We start from the raw sequence: 19,799 nt of genomic DNA, 5'->3' as shown, positions 1-19,799 counted from the left end.
AAGCTTTGTCATGGTTTGGCCTCCCACAGTAGCAGAGAAACTCTGTCGATTAGCAGTAATACTCAATTTTGGTGTCAATCCATTTTCTTTTGACCTCGCTTATATTGCAACACCGAATTCACCTCCATAATTTCTCTCCACATTTTGGCATTTTCAGGTGCTGTGACTCTGCAGGATATGCTGCTAAATAATTTATTTATTTTTTCTCATAGACGTGAGTCAAAAGTACTTCAACTTCTCCCTCAGAGAAATTCCTCTTATTTGGCGGCTTAGTAGATATTTTGCACTTTCTGCTCTGTGAACCTGGCCTTTTTATGGAGTTTAGTGGGCACCACCAAATGCAAATCAGCTGTGGTATGCACGGGTGATTGGCATTTATCAACATACACATGCAAATATGAAAGAAATCTGTATTTACGAAACTTTTGTAAATCCATTGTAAATTATTAGTTTGGTTTGGCTTACACAAACATGTATACACAACTTTACTCAAACATTAATAAAAGAGGCCCATGGTTATCAAAATGTAAATGTTATGTTATATAAATAAAAGTGCATGGATAAGAAGTAATGGGTGATAAAGCTATGCTGTCATGTAAAACAGTAAGGCGCTGCTTCACATCATATTTTTTTATGTACATGGCTGACATCATGATTTGGCAATGCTCTTTAGGGAAATTACTAAAATGTTGTCCCAGTCTTCTGGCTTCTCTTGCCTCTTATAGCTGCCTGAGCTTCTTTTATTCTTTGGTGAGATTCTGGCCTCACTAAAGCCACCCAAGAGAGATATGTGACCTGCTGCTCATTTATTCACATCCAGTCATCTCGCACCTGCTTGCCTGGGGACTTGTATTAACACACATCGATTACTGAAAGGGCATTGGGGTGATGCACACTTTGGTCTCTTGTAAAGAAAGAAAGCAGTAAATGCAGGAATGGAATCAGTATGAATTGTCTGCCAAAGTCAAGGGAATTGGTATTGTGATATGCACAGTGGTCTCAGGGATCTATTTAATATTAGTCAGGGGTGGCTTTGAAAGAATGGCTCTATGCTGGATATAAAAAAAATCAATGACTTGTGAGTTGTGGCTGTTGGTGAATTATAACACAAGTTAAATTTATGTCAGTTCAGGTTGCCAGGTACAGAGCTGTCCAGTAGGTTTGGACTATTTCCGGCGTGCTACCCAACTGACCACAGGTTGTGCGGAAGTGGGCATTTTGCATACATTAGATTAAGTATATACAGGTTTTGCTTGATGGTATAGCTGGTATACCACTAGCATTTACACAAAAATTTGGTATTCTTAAAAATCTACTAAATTTGGAAAAAACTTTCGAATCCTACTATGATTGGCTACGAATCTTATAATTTGCAATGTGTTTTTGCATTTTTATATACAGATTATGCTGTTGAGTTCAAATCACTTATTTATTACACACAAATTTAATATTTTTAGACCCATTGTTTCATACAGGCCTATAGGCATATAAGGCTATATAAAAGCCAGCAAGTCAACCCAAATCCATTTAAGGACGAATAAGGCTAGCTGTTCAATTAAAATGAAACGCTGCCATATAAATTGGCAGAATTAATATTACTGGACGAGTTAGCGCATGATGCTCTTAGGAGGCAATGGATAGAGACGGGTATGATATATATATATATATATATATATATATATATATATATATATATATATATATATGTATGATAAGTTAGCTGGTATAGCACTTATCAACTTATTGTAACTGTACTAATTATATATAAAAATAGTAGATAACTTTTACAGTATACACTTTAGTTACAACAACATATACAGTATATATATATATATATATATATATATATATATATATATATATATATGTGTGTGTGTGTGTGTGTGTTTGTGTATATATATATATATATATATATATATATATATATATATATATATATATATGTATATATATATATATATATATATATATATATATATATATATACACAAACATATATATATATGCTGCTTAAAAGCCTAAGAGGTGCTGCAAATGTAAGAAATATCCTAGACTATAGAAATGTTGAAGAATGACATTGTTAATCTGGGACTCAATAATGATAATACAAGGGTAACTTGTTACATACAGTGTGTGTATGTCTACTATGTATAATTGTGTGTGAGATGTACATGTACAGGTACGTTCGGATGGATACTGGTCAGCTTTGTGCCTTTGCTGAGCTTGCTGATCTAAAAGCTGTTTGCTTGTGCGTTATTGTGTCTGCCTCTCCGGGAGATGTGTTTGTTTCAGGGCAAAAAAGACACTTTTCCATATGTCTGATGAACAGTGCCAGCTCCAGCGTGTGTTGACACCTAGCAGGATTGATTCTATTTCCAGCCTCTGTGTGTGTTTATGTGTGTACTCCCAGCCGAGCTGTTACTTAGACATCTGAGCCACCAGTAGCCTGGCAGTAGATCAGCTCGCAGGAAAATGGCAGGCCTTCAGGAAAACAGATGAGAGATAAATTTTCATTTGAGAGTATTTCAGAGAGTTGAGAGAAGCTTCCTATTTATTTATTTATTTATTTACTCACAATTTCCCATTCTCTGTCCTCATCTTGCACTATACCTATTGTCTATGTGATTTTGTCTAAATTTTGTCAGGAAAAGCTTACTGGCTGTTGATTCTCATCATCAGGGAAGAAATTTAGATAACTGATGTAATTTAGTCAGATGTAACCTTACAAAGTTTGCCATATTAGTCATACATGCAGCACATTCTAATATAGTACCTAATAAAAAATCATACATTCAACAGTTTTATCCTGGTTATGGCCGCAGTGAATTTTGAAGTCTGAAGTCTGTCCCAGAAACACTGGACAGGAATACACTCTGGACAGGACGCCAATCTGCCATGGGGTATCACACTCACGGGGCATTTTATAGCACCTACCTAGCTAAATGAAGATTAGTTTGTTGTTACATAGATTGAATGTTGAATGTTTCATAGATTGATCCACCCTGAAATCATCTAAGACATTCCTCCTAAGAGCATAAAAAAACCACAAAAGCATTTATTTGTCATTAGATGGATTGGACACTTAATGGGTCCTTGGAGGACTAGTGGTTAGGCTTCGGTGCTCTCACCGCCACGGCCTGAGTTCGATCCCTGGCCAGGGAAACGACCTCAGTGGCACACGACAGTGCACTCCCAATGCTAGTCCCAAGCCCAGATAAAATTGGGGAGGGTTGTGTCAGGAAGGGCATCCGGCGTAAAAACTGTTCCAAATCAAAAATGCAGACCAATGATCCACTGTCACGACACCTAACAGGAGAATTCAAAAGAAGAACAACAACATAGACTTGACACTGAGAATCACCTATAAGTTTGGGCTTTAGGTAGTAATAACGACATCATTCTAAGTTTAGCATGAACTCCTTCAGCTCCTGCAGACTAGATGTGCTAAACTGGGACAATTTCTTAGCATGCCGTATTAACTAACCTTTTATAATAGTTCATGTTATTATTCTACTGTTTCTGTTTATATGTTCTAATTTGCTTTGCATTTAGGAAACCCTTTCAATGCCCTCATGTTTGTTCATTTCAAGTGCACTGTGCATGTACCAGTTATTGGTTTAAGCTAATTTTGAAGGGGCACAAACCACATTTTTGCCTAAATGTTAATATTTTAGAGCTGTGTAAACCCACCAAATTTGACAAAATAGGGGTGCAACAATACGGTGCATTGTTTTTGCTCAATACAAGACTCTCTTGTATGAACAATACATTCAGCACACTGCATAATAAAGTAAGCTAATTGTTATGAAATACTGCTTATATTACATGAGGTGTAACAAACTTAATTGAGCCCACACTCTGTGAAAAAGTAGCTTCCTCTTTATCTTGAAACTGAAACCCATGCTAATCCTAAGCATGCTGTTTTCACAAGGCAACACTGGCATACTAGCTAGGATTAGCTTGTATTGGTTTGAACTGATTGGGAATTGGGAAGTTCATATTCGGTACTGGAGAAAGCAAGACTCGAAAATACATCTGGCGCTACAGAGAGCTACATGACACTGAGAGCAGAATAACAGCAGAATAACAAAAGCCCCATGCTTCATACAAGCCCCTTTGAGAATCACAACAGTGAAAGCCAGCCTTGTTAATTTTGTTCCATTCAAATGCACAGTTTTGTTTCAATATATGCTGCTAAGAATCTGAATGGAGAATGCAAATATCATTAAGTTTCAGTTGTTGTATTTTTATAATGTTGATGTTATAATGTTATAAAATTAATTTTTTTTTTACTGACAATGGAAACATATTCAGACAATGCTTATTTGTGCTGTATCGAAAAATATATTGTATTGAGACAACACCATATCTTATCATATCAAATTTTATGTACATCTTGCGTACAACTCCCTACAACTTCAATACTGTATGTACTTCTAAAAAGATACATACATGGCCACATGCCTGCAAAAAATAATGATCTGATCAACAAATTATTGTGTATGCACCTATTACTGCTGCTTCCTCTCTTTGCACAGAATTGTTAGTAATAGCTGCAAAAACAGGAAAAGCATTGTATCTAGCCTTTTCCCACCCCAGCTCCAGAGCATGCAGTGTTTCTGACGGAGACTGCTATCGTTCCTTTTATCTGTACTTCAGGGATGGATTGTCTCAGAAATATGATAATTTTGTTTGCTGTTCACGATGTATGTGGATGCATTATTGATTTTGGACCAAAAGGCAAAAGATGGACTTTTAAATGGCAAGAGACTGAAAGTTTAATCCCAGCTGTGCCATTGCCAGTCATGGGTAGCCAGTGTGTATTCACTCATGTATATGGAGGAGGGCAGCACTCTTCAGCTCTTCATACGTGTGTGCCACATTTATGTTTTATATATATATATTTTTTCAGATAGCCTTTAAGAATGCTTTTGACCAAAGAAGAACATATTGAAATCATTCTCATGGCTGGATCTGGAAGCTTTCACAAGGTTGCAATGGACATTAACAGGAAACATCAAAGAACATGCCTCTGTTACCAAACTTATTAATAAATTCAAAAAGACTGGAAGTGTTGCGGACCAACCGAGAACTGGACGTCGACGAACATCCACTGACGAAGACACAACCGACGTGGTGCTGGCAAACATAGTCCCCTGTGTATGGAGACTTTTGGGCCACCCTGTACATACGGTCAACACAAAAGAAGTCTTGCATTCAAGTGTTGTGTCACAGAAAAAAACCACTAAGCTGATCCAGCCTAACCTCCGAAAAACCATTAATGTCTTCACTAAAAAACACTATCGTCATGAAGGAATTCATCAACAGCTTTTTTTCAAACTGAATATGAGGAACACCTCATGTTGAGTTTTATGTTTAATGTTTTATGGTGTGAATTGCACCTTGACTCACAAGCAGTGTTTAGACCCTGGAAGTGTACATGTCTCATACGGGCATAAACTTCAGGCTTCAACACGATACGATAAGATTTTGATTCTAAGGTGGTGATTCGATATTGGATGATACCACTGAATCTGCTACGATTCGATTTAGTAGCCTCTAATCGATATGTGACCAACTTTGCTCAGAATTGGGGTTAAGCTCTACTGATAATGTAGAGATGGACTACAGGCAAATCACCTTGCTAACCTATTTAGACATCAGTTTAAAAATATGAATGACTTTTCCACACCACTTCTCTGTCCTTCTTCAATAATAATTGATATTTAATCAATTATAATCAATAATAAATAATTTACGATTGTCATCTTGATTCATTTCAATCTTTGCCTTTTAAATCAATAAATTAATCCAAAACCTTTGATCGTTACACCGCTAGTGTCTTGACAGTGCTCAGTGCTCGCAGAACTGAAGTGCCCTCACACCCGACACTGCACACTCACTTCACTGCTCTACGCTCGTGAACATCTTTGGCACCTTGCACTGATACAGCTCATGCTCAAGATACTGTTTAAACCCCATAAGATGTTTTATCAGGTTTCTTGTATTGTAGGAAGGTGCTGTACTAGCTCCTTCAGATATTTTCATAGAGCACAGTTTGCACTTTGCTTTGCTTGCCATTATTAATTGTAAAATATGTCTAGAACGTTTTTTTTTATTAATATGAATAACCAACCACAGTATCAGACTGATACCAGTATCGGTATTGATGCATCCCTAAGCATCATAATGAAAAATAAGTTCAATCCTCATTACATTAAAACCTCATTACAACCTGTAATTCTACAATTCCCAGAAACCCAGTGATTAAAAAAAAAAAAAACTCTCCCTCACATATAGCACTTCACTCTTGTATGTGTTTTATAAAAGTCACCATGGAGATAAGTCACTTTTATCTCTATCTGACATTTTGAGTGCAGAGTTGAGGGAGAACGGTTACAAAGTAGGGCATGCTTAAAAAAAAGTTGGCTGCAACCGAAGTTAATTACGTGTAGCTTATAAAAAGTGTATCTCTGGGGTTGTTGTAGTGCTTTTTATTGAACTGCACAAGGCAGTGGTATGCACGACAGATTAATTAAGCCCAGTCTCCACTAACAAGCACTTTTTAATTAATGTTGCATGAATAACACTTCCTGCTGTAAATACGCTTGGTCCAGAGGGTTAAGAGCACTGAATTTCTGCTTAGAAAAAAAAATTAAAAATCAACCTTCCGATACACCACATTCTGGGTATCTATTGATACAAGTCATTATCACCTGCTTTATGGTGATTGCTAAAGCATGATTGCGTATGATTTTGAATAATGAGTCATGTGTATCAGAAGCCACTATCACCATTTGCATTAACAAGCTCTAAAATGATGGAAGGAAAAAATATGTATAGCTTTCTATCCTGTTGTTAGTAAATTTTTTTTTTTTTTTCATTTTTTCCCAAGGTTTCTAGCCAGTGGTTTGAGAGAAACAGAATGAAAACAAATAGGTCACTTAAGAAAGTCCTCTATAATCTGTAGGGATCGGTATTGTGTTCATGAGCAGCAGGGTTGCTCATCTGTTCGCAGAGGAATCAGTGTCAGGAGTCCCAAGGATCCGTAAAGCATTGATGAAAGAGAATAGCCGAGCCTGATGCCAGATGAGACAAAATTAGCTACACAAGTCACTTTCTTTTTGTCCACGCTTTCATCTCTTCTGTGCTGAAAGCACAACAGCAGAGGATTGTTTACATTGATTGATGGAAGATAATTCACTGACACAAGTTTATGGGTAATTATGCTTGATGAAAACACTTGGAGGTGGAGAGAAGGCATCGAAAATGCATTTGTGGCATAGATACAGCTGCATGCCATCTCAAAGCAATGAACCTTTCTTTAAAACTCTCAAATTAATCTGCATTATTGTTGGAACACATTCACTGCCTTGTTGTTCTAATGAGGAGTGTCACAATAATATGGATAATGTTTTAGCGTATTTTGGCTTAGCCTTGACAATAATAACCGTTTTTCCTTTTCGGGACCAAATTGAACAAATGACCTCATTACTTTTCCATTAGGCAGCAATTAAGCATAACAGATTTAAATGTTAGCGTTAAGATGAATATTTGTAATGCTTTTCACATGGCAAGTTGTCATTTTATCTTGTAAATTTAGACATTTTACAAGACACGTGAGAGAACTGTAATTACCGGTAATTCACTTTTGCAATTTGGAGTCTCCGTAAAGGATTTCTGGGCTTCATTCGAACCTTTTAGCAGACATTCTGCTCTGTTTTTAACCAATAGATCTATCTCGGCGGCTTGCAAATAGCTTTTCAAAGACTTTAGGCTGAATCATTTCACCTATATTGAAACAAAAGAAATAACCTAAATTATGGAAATGCATTATTAAAGATACATGTAGTGTGTACTGTTTCTGTTTGGGATACAAATGTAAATTATGTTTGGACTGAAGAAAGAAGAAATGTGTGTCATGGAAGTTTTTTTTTTTTATTTCAGTGAGTACTGGATTCAAAATGAATAACCTGTGGAATATTTTATTTAGTTCTGTTTATGCTGATTACAGCCAAGAGATGCTAGCAACAAACATCTTGCTCTGAGTTTATTTTTTTTGTTTAAGTTGTCAAGGTGTTTAAACGATATCTTTAACAGAGAACGTGAGGGCGAACTGAGCGCACAGAGCAGTATCAGCGAGTGTGGTTATTAAAAATGAGCACAAGGTGCCATGAATTACATCATGACTCATGAACAAAGTGTAGTGCTCAGTGCTCGCAGAACTGAAGTGCTTGCATGCATGCACACTAACTTCACTGCTCTGTGCTAGTGAATGCCTATGTCAGTGCAGTTCATGGCAAAAAAAGAAATAAGCGATTTTGTCAGTGTGTGTGTTTCCAGTGCAAGAACCATTTAAGGAACCCAAGAACTTTAGGCATTTTCCATTACGGGAAACAGAGCAATTTCTATTGCAGTATTATAGTTCCAGGAAACTTTTCGATTCTCGCTACAGACTTGAAATAAACCCAAAGCATGAAATTTCCCTTTATTAAAAAAAAAAGCTGAGTTTATTGAATATCAAAGTGCATTGAAAATCCAGTGCTTGGCACAAGCCTACTTAAGAACACTCATGTTGCAGTTAGAATATGTATTCCCCTCTGGACATCTAAAATTTTTTTATAGATTTGCTACAGTCAAAATCAATTTTCTTAACAGGATTACATTTTCACTGACTCCTCCGTGTACTCTATACTTAAAATAGTGCCTTGCAAAAGTATTCAACCCCCTTAAAATTCATCAGATTTGTCCGGATTATAAATCACACTTAAACAGATTGTTCCAGCCAGTATTTTAATAGATTTGTTCAGAAAAAATGAGCTGTTTTAATATTTCACTCCTTAAGACAGTGTCTTTCATCTGGACCTGGGGTGTGTGAATACTTACGCAAGCAACATTTATAGTTTCTGATTTTCTTTGAAATACTTGCTGACCAATAATTAATTTTGACTTTCACTGAATTTTGAAATTCACTGAAAATAAGTTTGCAGTAAAAATCCTGACAGGAAGAATATGTGTATTTATCGTTTGTTATTCAGACACATCTGATCAATTCCAGGGGGTTGAATACTTTTGCAAGTTACAGTAGGTGTAAATTATTGCATGAGACTGATGGATACTGTATTACTATGCATGTACTGCAAATAAATCTGTGTGTAAAAGAGGCACTACAGTATAAAGGGCGATATTGTGTTGTCACGTTTTCCCCTTTCCACATGCATGTTTTGTGAAACCAGAATATATCGAGGCATTCATGTTGAAGGGCATCTTATCTTTTCAGTTAATCTACAATAAGTTATGTGTAGGGAGCGAGAAATTGGTTTGAGAAATCATCTTCCTAAGCAAGGTGTGAGGTAATTTTCACAGAGAAACATAGGTTAATGTATCTGTGGTGTATTAATTTTTATGTTAGGGTTAAAAACAGTGTACCATTCACTCTATAATCACAGGAAACAGAAGATCTCCTCAGAATGGCTGACCAGATGCAGTCTGAGTTGTGTTAATGGAGATGAATGAGTAACACTCTCTCTCTCTCTCTCTCTCTCTCTCTCTCTGCCTCTCTCAGGTTCACTGAGTTCCTGGAGCCATTTGAAAGAGTTATTCAGCCTGAAGAGCTGTGGCTCTACAAGAACCCTCTGGTGGAATCAGATCTCATCCCCAAGAGAGTCATGTTTGTAAGTCATGTTTTTGGTTTGATGTGCTTGGAGAGTGTTTTTATTGACCCTTGGAGAGTGTCTTTATTGGCCCGGATCTATTGAGTGTCAGAGTGCAGGAAGGCACAAAGATCAGAAGCAAAGCTGCACTCGGAATTCACAAACCAGGAAGGTCCATACCAGAAAATAACTATAAATACAGGAACTAGGAAACAGGAGGAAACAAGAACGAAAAGGCTTAGAAACTACTGAACCAGTTCGAAAACTGCAGTTAACACATGCAAAGCATTGGATTACATTATATAAACAAGGAACCTTGCCATGCTCCGGGTCTCAACCAGATGCCATTTGAAGCTCGAAGGAAGCGCGTTCGTGCTGGATTCCACGCTGCGTGTGCTAAGTGGGAATTACGTGACAAATATGTTCATATTTGGTTACATCCTTAAAACTGAGTACACTCTATGTGAAATATAATGCCTGATTTTTTTACATGTTAAAAAAAAGATTACTTTCTAGATTGCTTGAATTACACCATCACATTTCACAAGCATGAGACTGATTTATTACATAGCAAGTCTCCTTTATGATATGATAAAGTTCAGCTCTGGTTTCAGCTGTTAGACATTTTGCACTGGTTTGTCCCCTAAGCACTTCTACACGCTCTGCATGCGCGAGGATGCAGAGTTGCTGATTCAATATAAACATTTGCATCTGCTGTAGCTGATTAATAATATTCAGTGGCACCGCGCACTACTATTTTGAGTTATGTAGTTTGCTGTTCCAATTTTTTAGAAAAACAAGAAGGCTGTGATAGCACCGTGCCAGGGGAATTTGCTTGAAGTGCCAACAAAAAGACTGAGCAAAAGGTCATGTCATCCAACAAATGTTTAAATATAACCCATTTATTAAATATAACAATTACAGCTCTCTAAGGTCCACACTACATAATAAGATGTCCTTTATTGAGTTTTTTTTGGTTCAGATTAAGTCATTTGATATACTTTTAGGATGTCATCTCCACTGGGTAATTGGGGTGATATTGGCAGCTATGATTCATTTTAGATCATTTCTGAAAATAATATACAATTTATAGTAAGGGTGTAACTCAATACTCAAACCAGAAAAGTTTTTCCTCTCTTTTTTTAAACAGAGATGTGTGCAGAACTGTTTTTTTTTTTAATCCTTCAGCTCACTCAGTTATTATTTTTGTTTTATCTGGCCGTGACATTTTCTAATGAATTTAGTTGGTTCTCTTGCCCGAAATCTAGGTCTAAACAAACTCGTGGCCTAATTTAAACCACCGCCACCATGACCAGGCAGTTACTAAGGATGAAGGAATGAACGAACCTGGTAAATGCATCACTGTAAATGCATTATTCACATTCACATTAATGAGCTTCATATCCACTGACAGTAAAAGTCTCCTGCTCGTGTGACGTTTTATTTTATTTTTTTTTTTTTGGACACATCCTATGGGATCCCAGTCCAAATCCACACCTCTAGTCTCAACCAGATACCATGTGAACCTTTCTAGCAAGCTTTTTAAAAATGCATAGTGTAGCCCCTATTTGTACCTTTATTTCAATTTGTTTAGAACACGTTACCTGTTCATTCTGTATAATGTATTTGTATTCAGGTATATATCTAATATATAGGTAGGTACAGTACAGGAAAAGATGCACCTGCATATTTATGAGTCTGCATATTTGTGAAGATTGACTTTATAGAGACCAGTGATGCCATTTTCATGTTCTTTATGGCCCCATCCTGGGCTTACATCCAACAAACTGAAAGCTCATCCACTAGTATTAATTACTGTGGGTTTTATTTTTTACATAAGGTCAAGAACTTGGATCATGCTTAGTTGTTTACTTGAAGAGGATTATAGAAGAGCATGTCTAAATAACTTAGCTTTTAAAGTAATTACAAAATGCAATTTTGTAATTATTGCATTTTAAAACTTTGATTATTGCTAATATTATATTCTGCAAATATCACAGTGATCAAAGACCTGCAAGGGTGAAAATGACTAAAAAGCTTTGACATTATGTCTGCTGAGCCAAAAGGTTTGAGAATACCTTTCCAGTCTCATGAGCTATTGTTGTGCTCTAACTGTAGGAGCAAGGGGTGCATAAGTTATATTATATGTGTATGTGTGTGTGTGTGTGTGTGTGTGTGTGTGTGCAAACCCTGGACCATTTATAGACCATTCTTCATTGCTGTGTATAGTGTGACATTTGTGTATTAAAAATGTACTTCTATTTATAAAAGAACATATTGATTTGCTGTCGCTGTTATCTTTTCTTGAGACCCGCAAATTGAAAATTAGCAAAATTAATTTTTTTGGGGGGGGAGGCATGGTCAGGGGAGTTCGAGCTAAAAACATTGTGTGGAAAATCATGAGAAAAATCTTTAGAAAAGACTCAAAAGCAAGATTTGTCATGACCATCCCAGTTCCCAGACCTGACCTGCATGACATCAGTCAGATTTGCAAAGAAGTGTCAGTAAGTGTGTTAGGATGGGCTACAGGGGGACAGAATATTAGGGAACCCAGCTGAGAGGATCCAAAAGCTAGTTTGTTTATAAAAGTTATAAAGGCAAAAGGCTTGTGCTATTAGGGCTTAGCAAGCACGTTCCTTTAAGCCCTTTCTTAAATCAGGGGATAAAAAAAAATTGTTGTTAATTGAAATACAGTGTAGCACAAAAGCAATATAGTTGAAAGTAATGTAATAATATACGAATGACAGGCAGGAAATGATTCAATTCAACATCTAATAACAGTGTTCTAATATATTGGGAATATATCAAGGCTGTTTGTCATGGACAGGAAAGGGAAATGATCCTAGTGGTAATAATCATGCAGATGACGTGATTACTGCAAATTTCTCAGATTAACAATATGAGTTCTGCACTCATTTATCAGCTGTCAGTGTATAAAGCAGCATTTGATCTAGCACATCCTATTTTTTTTTACGTTGAGCCAGAAGTAAAATCAGAAATGACTGAACCAGTCACAGAAACAATTATTCAATTACTTTTTAATTTGTGTGCCAACACAAATATGACAATGAATATGACAATGAAAAAATTTTATGTCATGAAATTGTAATGTGTGTATGTGACATGTATGTTTTTGTGCTTCCATTTTCTTGTTTTAGAATGAATTCGTTGTGCCCGTGTTTTGGTTCTTACAGTTTAATGGACAAGCTAACCAAGAAGTCATCTGCTATGGTTACAGCTCTCTGTAATTTTACTGTAATAATCAACGTGCTATATAATTCGCACCTAAGTGACACACACCTGATGTATGCCCCTATATACATACACTATATGATCAAAAGTCATGGACACCTGAGTCATCACACCATGTGCTTGTTGAACATCCCATTCCAGATATATTCCCTCTTTGCTGTTATAATAACCTCCACTCTTCTGGGAAGGCTTTCCACTAGATTTTGGAGCATTGCTGTGTGGATTTGCCCATTCAGCTACAAGAGCATTAGTGAAGCCAGGCACTGGTACAGCATACCATGACATCCTATACAATTGTGTGCCTCAAACTTTGTGGCAAGTTTCCAGGTCACTTACTGCTCGCTCTGCTTTGCTCTGTTCATGGCCACACACACACATATGCTCAGCTCACTGCTTAGGGAGAGAGAGAAATAGAGGGAGCTCACATAAATATACACGGGACAACAGGGCTTATGTTAGTCATTAACCCTCTAGCTCATCCCCAGATACCTCCCTCTGAGTGCAGACCCACAAACGATGCCACCACCTGCTTCAGAGCACATTCAGGAAATACACACTTTTGACCTGATATCATGATTCCTTTCACTATGTCTTATAATTCGTTATAATACCGTATACCAAACACACAAAAGTGTCTTGTTGGTTTGAAATTAAACATCTGTCTTGTTCACTGTATCTCCACAAATACATCTTGGCTCAGTGTACTGAGATTGTGTGTTACTTTGTGCCTTACACTTTCAGTCACACATTTTGCCTTTAGCCCCATGGTACTTTATTATTTTTCCAAGGCCAGTGACTCAAGAGTACAAAAGAAACAACTTTTCCCCCTTTTACCTCCTGTCACATGCACAAAGACCTGGATACAAGTGCATAGCAGTTATAAGGCTTAAAAAAGCAGTCCACAATCCACAGTTGATGTCAAATAAACAAGCAGAAATTCAAGAAACTAGATAATTGAAAGATAATATACTGCTGGATAGTATAGAGAGGCAAAGACAAAAGGTCAGCAACATTATATAAACTAAAAACACAAAGGCAAAAGATTGATAATGTGCAAAATGACACTGGCAAGACTTTGCGAGAAATATCAAACTAATCCTGCTAGCCAAGAGTAGGAATGGGCATTAATGTGACACCCCCAAGCCATCTGTGCTATAAAATTAGGATTAGTCATGTCAATTGTGGTGATTTGTTTTTATTTAAAAAGCTCCAGCATACAACAAGTCTCTTCTTTCCGAAGCCTCCAGCCCACTATCCATTAATTACAGCAGGTAAAGGTCATGCTGGTGCTGAGCAAAAAGGGAAAATAATGAACACATTTGCAGGTTGGTAGTAATTACTCAGGCATAGAAAAAAAAAAGCCCCGGTCTTGTGTTAAGTATAAGTGGATGTGAACTGGGAGTCTTTCACTGTTGCGTAGGAGGATTGATGGCACTACAACGCTTCAGACTACAGCAGCCCCAAATGAACATTTTTCTCATTTTATACATTTCATTTCATAATCAGATTTTTTTTTTCTGTTCTTTGTAAATATTCTTTCATGCATTGCTGAAAGATGTCTCTGACAAGTATAATGTTATGCATAGATAATAATACTGCTTAGACCTAGTGTAGTTATGGCACTTGACAATGAAATGAGTTTTAGAGCGTCAGTGGGGAATTTGTGCTGTGTAGGCTGATCTGGATTTATTTCACAATGATTAGTTACTACAGTAAATGTGTTACATAACATATAGTATTATAGATCACATGAAGAAAGCACAACTTTTCATTTTTAGTCTTTAATATAAAAATATATATTTTTAAACAAATTACAGTTTTGGTTAAAATGATAAAAATGGTGATATTTTGGTTTAAAATTAAAAAATGTACTTATAAAAGGTTAGTATATAATTCTAAAACAAGTGCTTATTAAAGTAAATATAAATTAAATATCTATGAGAATTGCTGTAAATCATAAAATATATTTAATTTAGGAATATAAAATTTAGGGATATAAAAGTATAATTAAATTATATTTTATAATGTGTAGTAAGGGCTCCACATTCACTTTCAGTTAATTCAGAAGTTTATTAATTCACAATATGTGTTATACATTATTATACCCGATAGGACTAAATAAATTAAGAGACTAAGAATATGAATTATGAACAACAGGCTCCTAGCAATCTGCTACAAACATCCAGGATGCTTCATAATCCAAGACACTTTTTTGATTAAAATGTATAAACTTTTATGATTAAACTGTAAAACTTCAGAGGGCACAGAGGCTTAGTGGTTAGCACTGTTGGCTCGCACCTCTGGGGCTAGGGGTTTGAATCCTGCCTCTGCCCTGTGTGTGCAGAGTTTGCATGTTCTCCCCGTGCTTTGGGGGTTTCCTCTGGGTACTCCGGTTTCCGCCCCCAGTCTAAAGAGATGTGTTCTAGGCTGATTGGCATTTCCAGATTGTCCGTAGTGTGTGCGATTGTGCCCTGCGATGGGTCGGCACCCCGTCCAGGGTATCCCCCGCCCTGTGCCCTGAGCTCCCTGGGATAGGCTTCAGGCTACCCCGTGACCCTGTGTAGGGTAAGCGGTCTGGAAAATGAATGAATATATAACTCTGAGAAGTTTAAATCTGAGACATCATTGCCACTCTGAAGAAATCGTGATTGGCCTGATCATTGGAACCTGAACCTATTGCTTTCCATCACGCTTCAGCAGATGGCAGTTAATGAGAGATTCCCTTCATCCTTTTTTTTTTGGAAGACATCCAGCATAGATTTCTGCCACTATTTTAAATAATTGTTTGAGGAGTATTTATACCAAGGAGTGGATCTATTACTAATTTTATTAATATGTTATAACCGTTCTTTTTTTCCACAGTAAACACACTACACTTACACATGTGTAAAGCAAGCAAACAAGTATCTGTCAGTCCATTTTTAGCTGTTTACATGATCATTTTCAGTATCTGTTTTCAGCTTGGAAAGAGACTAGATTCATTTTCGTTTAGAATTATTGATGATTAAATCATGACCATGGATATACACACAAGTTTCCACAGTTGAGAAGCAGTTGCTAGTAATTTTATTGGAGTATTCCTAAATACAATTTAAATATGCTTATTACAACAAGGACAGCAACAGAGCATGTGGCATGATGACTTTTCCCGTTTACTCATGCAGGCTATATCGTTCCTGACCCCCCTGGCTGTAATCTTTGTGGTGAAGATCATACGACGAACAGATAAGACCGAAATCAAAGAGGCATGTTTGGGTAAGTCCAGGAGAAATAAAGTTCTACCTTCTCTAACAGTGGTGGTTTTCTTTGGAACTAGAGAAGTATTACTGTTTGCTCGTTCCTTTGCAGAGAACCAGTAGCAAATGTATCGCCTTGTGACCATGTCGCAAATTTATCGCCTTGTGACCGTGTTGGGCTACTGATTGGAAGGTTGTGAATTCAAATCCCAGAACCACCAAGCTGCCACTGCTGGGCCCTTAAGCAGTTGTATGAATTAGATAAATGTATGGTGCTCTGGATAAGGGCGTCTGCCAAGTGCTGTGAATGCAAAATTCATAAGAATCGTGTAATTACATGTGAAGTTTGTGTGACATTTCTGTAAGGGTAGACACATGGCCATTTTCGTTAACATGCAGTCCAGCGCATGTGATTCTCATCCTCAACAGAGTACAGCACCAGCGCGTTCAGCAATTCCTATCGTTAGTGGAGAGCAATATCAATATTTTGAGCAATTCTTACTCTCAAGGGAGATCCGTTTCAACGTATTCTCATCCTCAATAAAGAACAGTATCAGCACTTGCCAGCCTCAATCCTAGCCTTTTAGTCATGTGATTTTTTAAAAAATTATGTACGTAATATACATATATACATATATACACAATCCCTCTCCCTATCCCCTCCCTTCTGGAGAGTGATTCAAAGCATTTAAGAGCACAGAAGCCTCCCAGCTTATCGCACCCAGGCAGGTAAAAGATTCCAGTGCATTTCTTCAAGAGGAAAAGAAACTCTTTATATTATAGGGAGGGTAAATTGATATCAGCTAACTACGTAACGTTTGCTAATTTCTAGCAATACTTGCTGCTGATATAATCCCATTTGTCCCAAAGCATAGATAGCTAGCAAACATAGCTGTCCAAATTCATTAGGACATTAAGTTCCCTATTTGGTCCTCAAAATGGCAGCGATTATACAGTGTGACATCACATAAAATGCTAGGATAGGGAGCCGTATTGGCACTATTTATGAGTGTACAGCAGTTAGTCTGAATTAAACAGTTTTATGACAGGGGCCAAGCTAACGAGCAACGGACTCACCATTTCATCTGTTGCTTGACTGCGTTCACATTATTGAACTGATTAAATCATTGTTTTGTGATGTTTGGGATTTGTAACGCATGGGAATTAAATATAACGGAAGAATAAAAGATTCATTGAAGTTGAAATTACTTTTAAGCAGTTTCAGAAAATCCAGCAGACACTGCTGATTCCCAACTGCAGTTGCACATTAAATCTCTAAACAAAAATGCATTTGCTAATTAATTAATAAATACAGCTCCTCAAATTGGTGTTCCTCGCACAGTTTGATCAATCCGTCCTCGTCACGCTCAACACAAATTCTTTAAAGAGGCTAGACATTTCATGGCAGCGTGGCCTTGAGGCTTTCATTTAAATTCCGTTTAAATTTTTTATGCTTTTTTTTTTTTTTGGCTCAAGACCGTATGTGTTATGATTTGCTTTGTTTGTACCAATGCTCATAGGAGCCTGAAGCACAACAGAAGCCATTAGGATAGAAAGCTGAACACAAATCCAATTAAACCAAGCCAGAGAGAGAAAACTATTGCTCAGTACAGCACTTCAGAGATTAAAATCTTACACAGTGTTAAATATTACAATTATAGAGTCAGGAAAGCATAAAAACAGATTCTATTACAGCAAACAAGAGCTGTAATTTTTTTGTCATCAAGTTAAAATGGTATAGCGGCAACATGATAAAAGGGGTGAAATTGTTCTGTCTGGGATGCGAGTTCTACGCTTTGTATCAATCTGCTACTCGGTGAATTCAATATTATATTATTATTATTATACTATAAAGGGCTATATTGGGTTCAGGTGATGGCATTGTATTAAGAGTATGTTGATGTAGCATTGCAGAACAGAAAATATACTCAAAATAATGAGTCCTAAGAGAGAGAGTGTGCCAGTTAACATAATTGTACATAAGCATACTTGTGATAAAAATGCAATGACTGTCGTCGTACAGATTTTTGTAAGGAGAAATTAATAGTACAATGCAGCATAAGACCGTGGTCTGGCTTTAATACAGGTTATATGATTTCCTCATCTCAACCATATCTCACCTCACCTTTCTCTCAACAGCATGCATATTAAACTTCACTTATGGCTTGTAACAAATCTGGAGCTTCATTTATTAAATGTGTGTAAACATATTTTTGTGTGTAAATTGTGCGTACATACGTTTCTATGCATCGAATAGGATTTATCAAGTTTTGCTTATGCGTGAGAATGTGCGTATATTTCCGCACACACTCCTGACCATGTGTATGCAAAAACCCCTAGTGGAAGAAATGTGTAATCGCAGGTAAACTGCTAAAATGCTATTACACTAAACTATGCAGAGCTTCTGTATCATGTGCTGTCTATCATATCCGTGTAACTGAGTGAGTAATTACTGATTTCAGTGCTTACAAGATGCAGATAGATGACACAGGATAGATGACAGACTGTAAAGTAAAATCACATAAAAGGAACATTTAAAGAGCGATGGGGATTATGCCTAGTTTGAAGATTGTGTTTGACTTGTTTGACTCATGCAGCTTTGCAGAGGGAATGTAGTTTTAGCACCACTGGAAGCTCTGTGCTGAGACTGAGGAGTGGATCATCAGTCGATTTCGTTTGCCCAGTGCGGTTTTAGTTGATCTCTCTTCTAGGGCTTTTACTTATGACTACGTTTCAGAGAGAAATTGGAGACAGTACTGGCATTTCCCAACCAACTGCGAGTTGAATAATGACATGTCTTACCTTCATTCGTATCTCTCACACTGTAATGCATTACATTTCCAAAATGTAATGCAGAAAAAGCAACAAAAAGCAGCGGGGAAAAAAACCCACGCAAAAATGACGAATTTTCATGCCATCTCAGAATGGCAGAATGTATTTGGCGAAATTGAATGCGCACACATTCTCATAAACTATACACATTTTTAAGTCGTATTTATTTTATTTATTTATTAGACAGACTACTCACAAAAGTGCTAAATAAACCATTTTTGTTTTGTGCTACTTCATGCAACAGTATCTCTACTTCACTGTCAGTGAAGTTCATCTTCTTAGATCTTTTGGCATGTTCCATGTCACCTGAAACAAGCAGCATTGCGAGCACGCTACTGTGCATCTTACAGGGAAGTTGTTTACCATATATGGCAATTTGAGGGCGTTTCTTTATGCAAATGAGTGTGGCCATACATCAGTTTAGAAGGTGTGGGATTTATCAGTGGCCGTTGCGTACAGTTGTGGCGTACGGGCGTTGTGTACATTGTATATGGGCGGCTCTTCTGCACAAATTGAGTACTTGTTTTTACGCACGTTTTGATAAATGAGAGTCCTGGTTATTTGATTTATCAAAAGAAGATTAAAAAATGAGACTCAATTAAACAGCAGGGCTCAATGCAGTTCACTTAAAACTACAGACTCCCACAATTTTTCCCCCCCTTTTCTCTCTCTCTCTCTCTCTCTCTCTCTCTCTTTTAATAAAAATGGACCATGTGGATAAATTCTATTTTTAAGACAGATCAAAAAGCTAAAGTAAAAGTGATGAGGAAAATCACATCAACCTTACAACAGACCATTCATGCCTCAACATCAACATCATGATCAG

The 19,799-nt window shown here is 37.0% G+C and overlaps 1 protein-coding gene across 1 annotated transcript in view; it reads left to right on the top strand.

The window, feature by feature from the left end:
- The window catches only part of plpp4 (phospholipid phosphatase 4), a 92,743-nt gene that overhangs the window by 44,116 nt on the left and 28,828 nt on the right, over positions 1-19,799 (top strand). The window contains exons 2-3 of the mRNA XM_026939066.3: positions 9,566-9,674; positions 16,070-16,160. Of these exons, the coding sequence (XP_026794867.3) occupies positions 9,566-9,674; positions 16,070-16,160 (200 nt within the window). The remainder of the gene's footprint in view (positions 1-9,565; positions 9,675-16,069; positions 16,161-19,799) is intronic.

Source organism: Pangasianodon hypophthalmus, chromosome 3 (assembly GCF_027358585.1).
Source record: "Pangasianodon hypophthalmus isolate fPanHyp1 chromosome 3, fPanHyp1.pri, whole genome shotgun sequence".
NCBI classification, from domain to species: Eukaryota; Metazoa; Chordata; class Actinopteri; order Siluriformes; family Pangasiidae; genus Pangasianodon; species Pangasianodon hypophthalmus.
The sequence above is the reverse complement of the archived record's forward strand: the minus strand, read 5'-3'. Positions and strand labels throughout refer to the sequence as shown.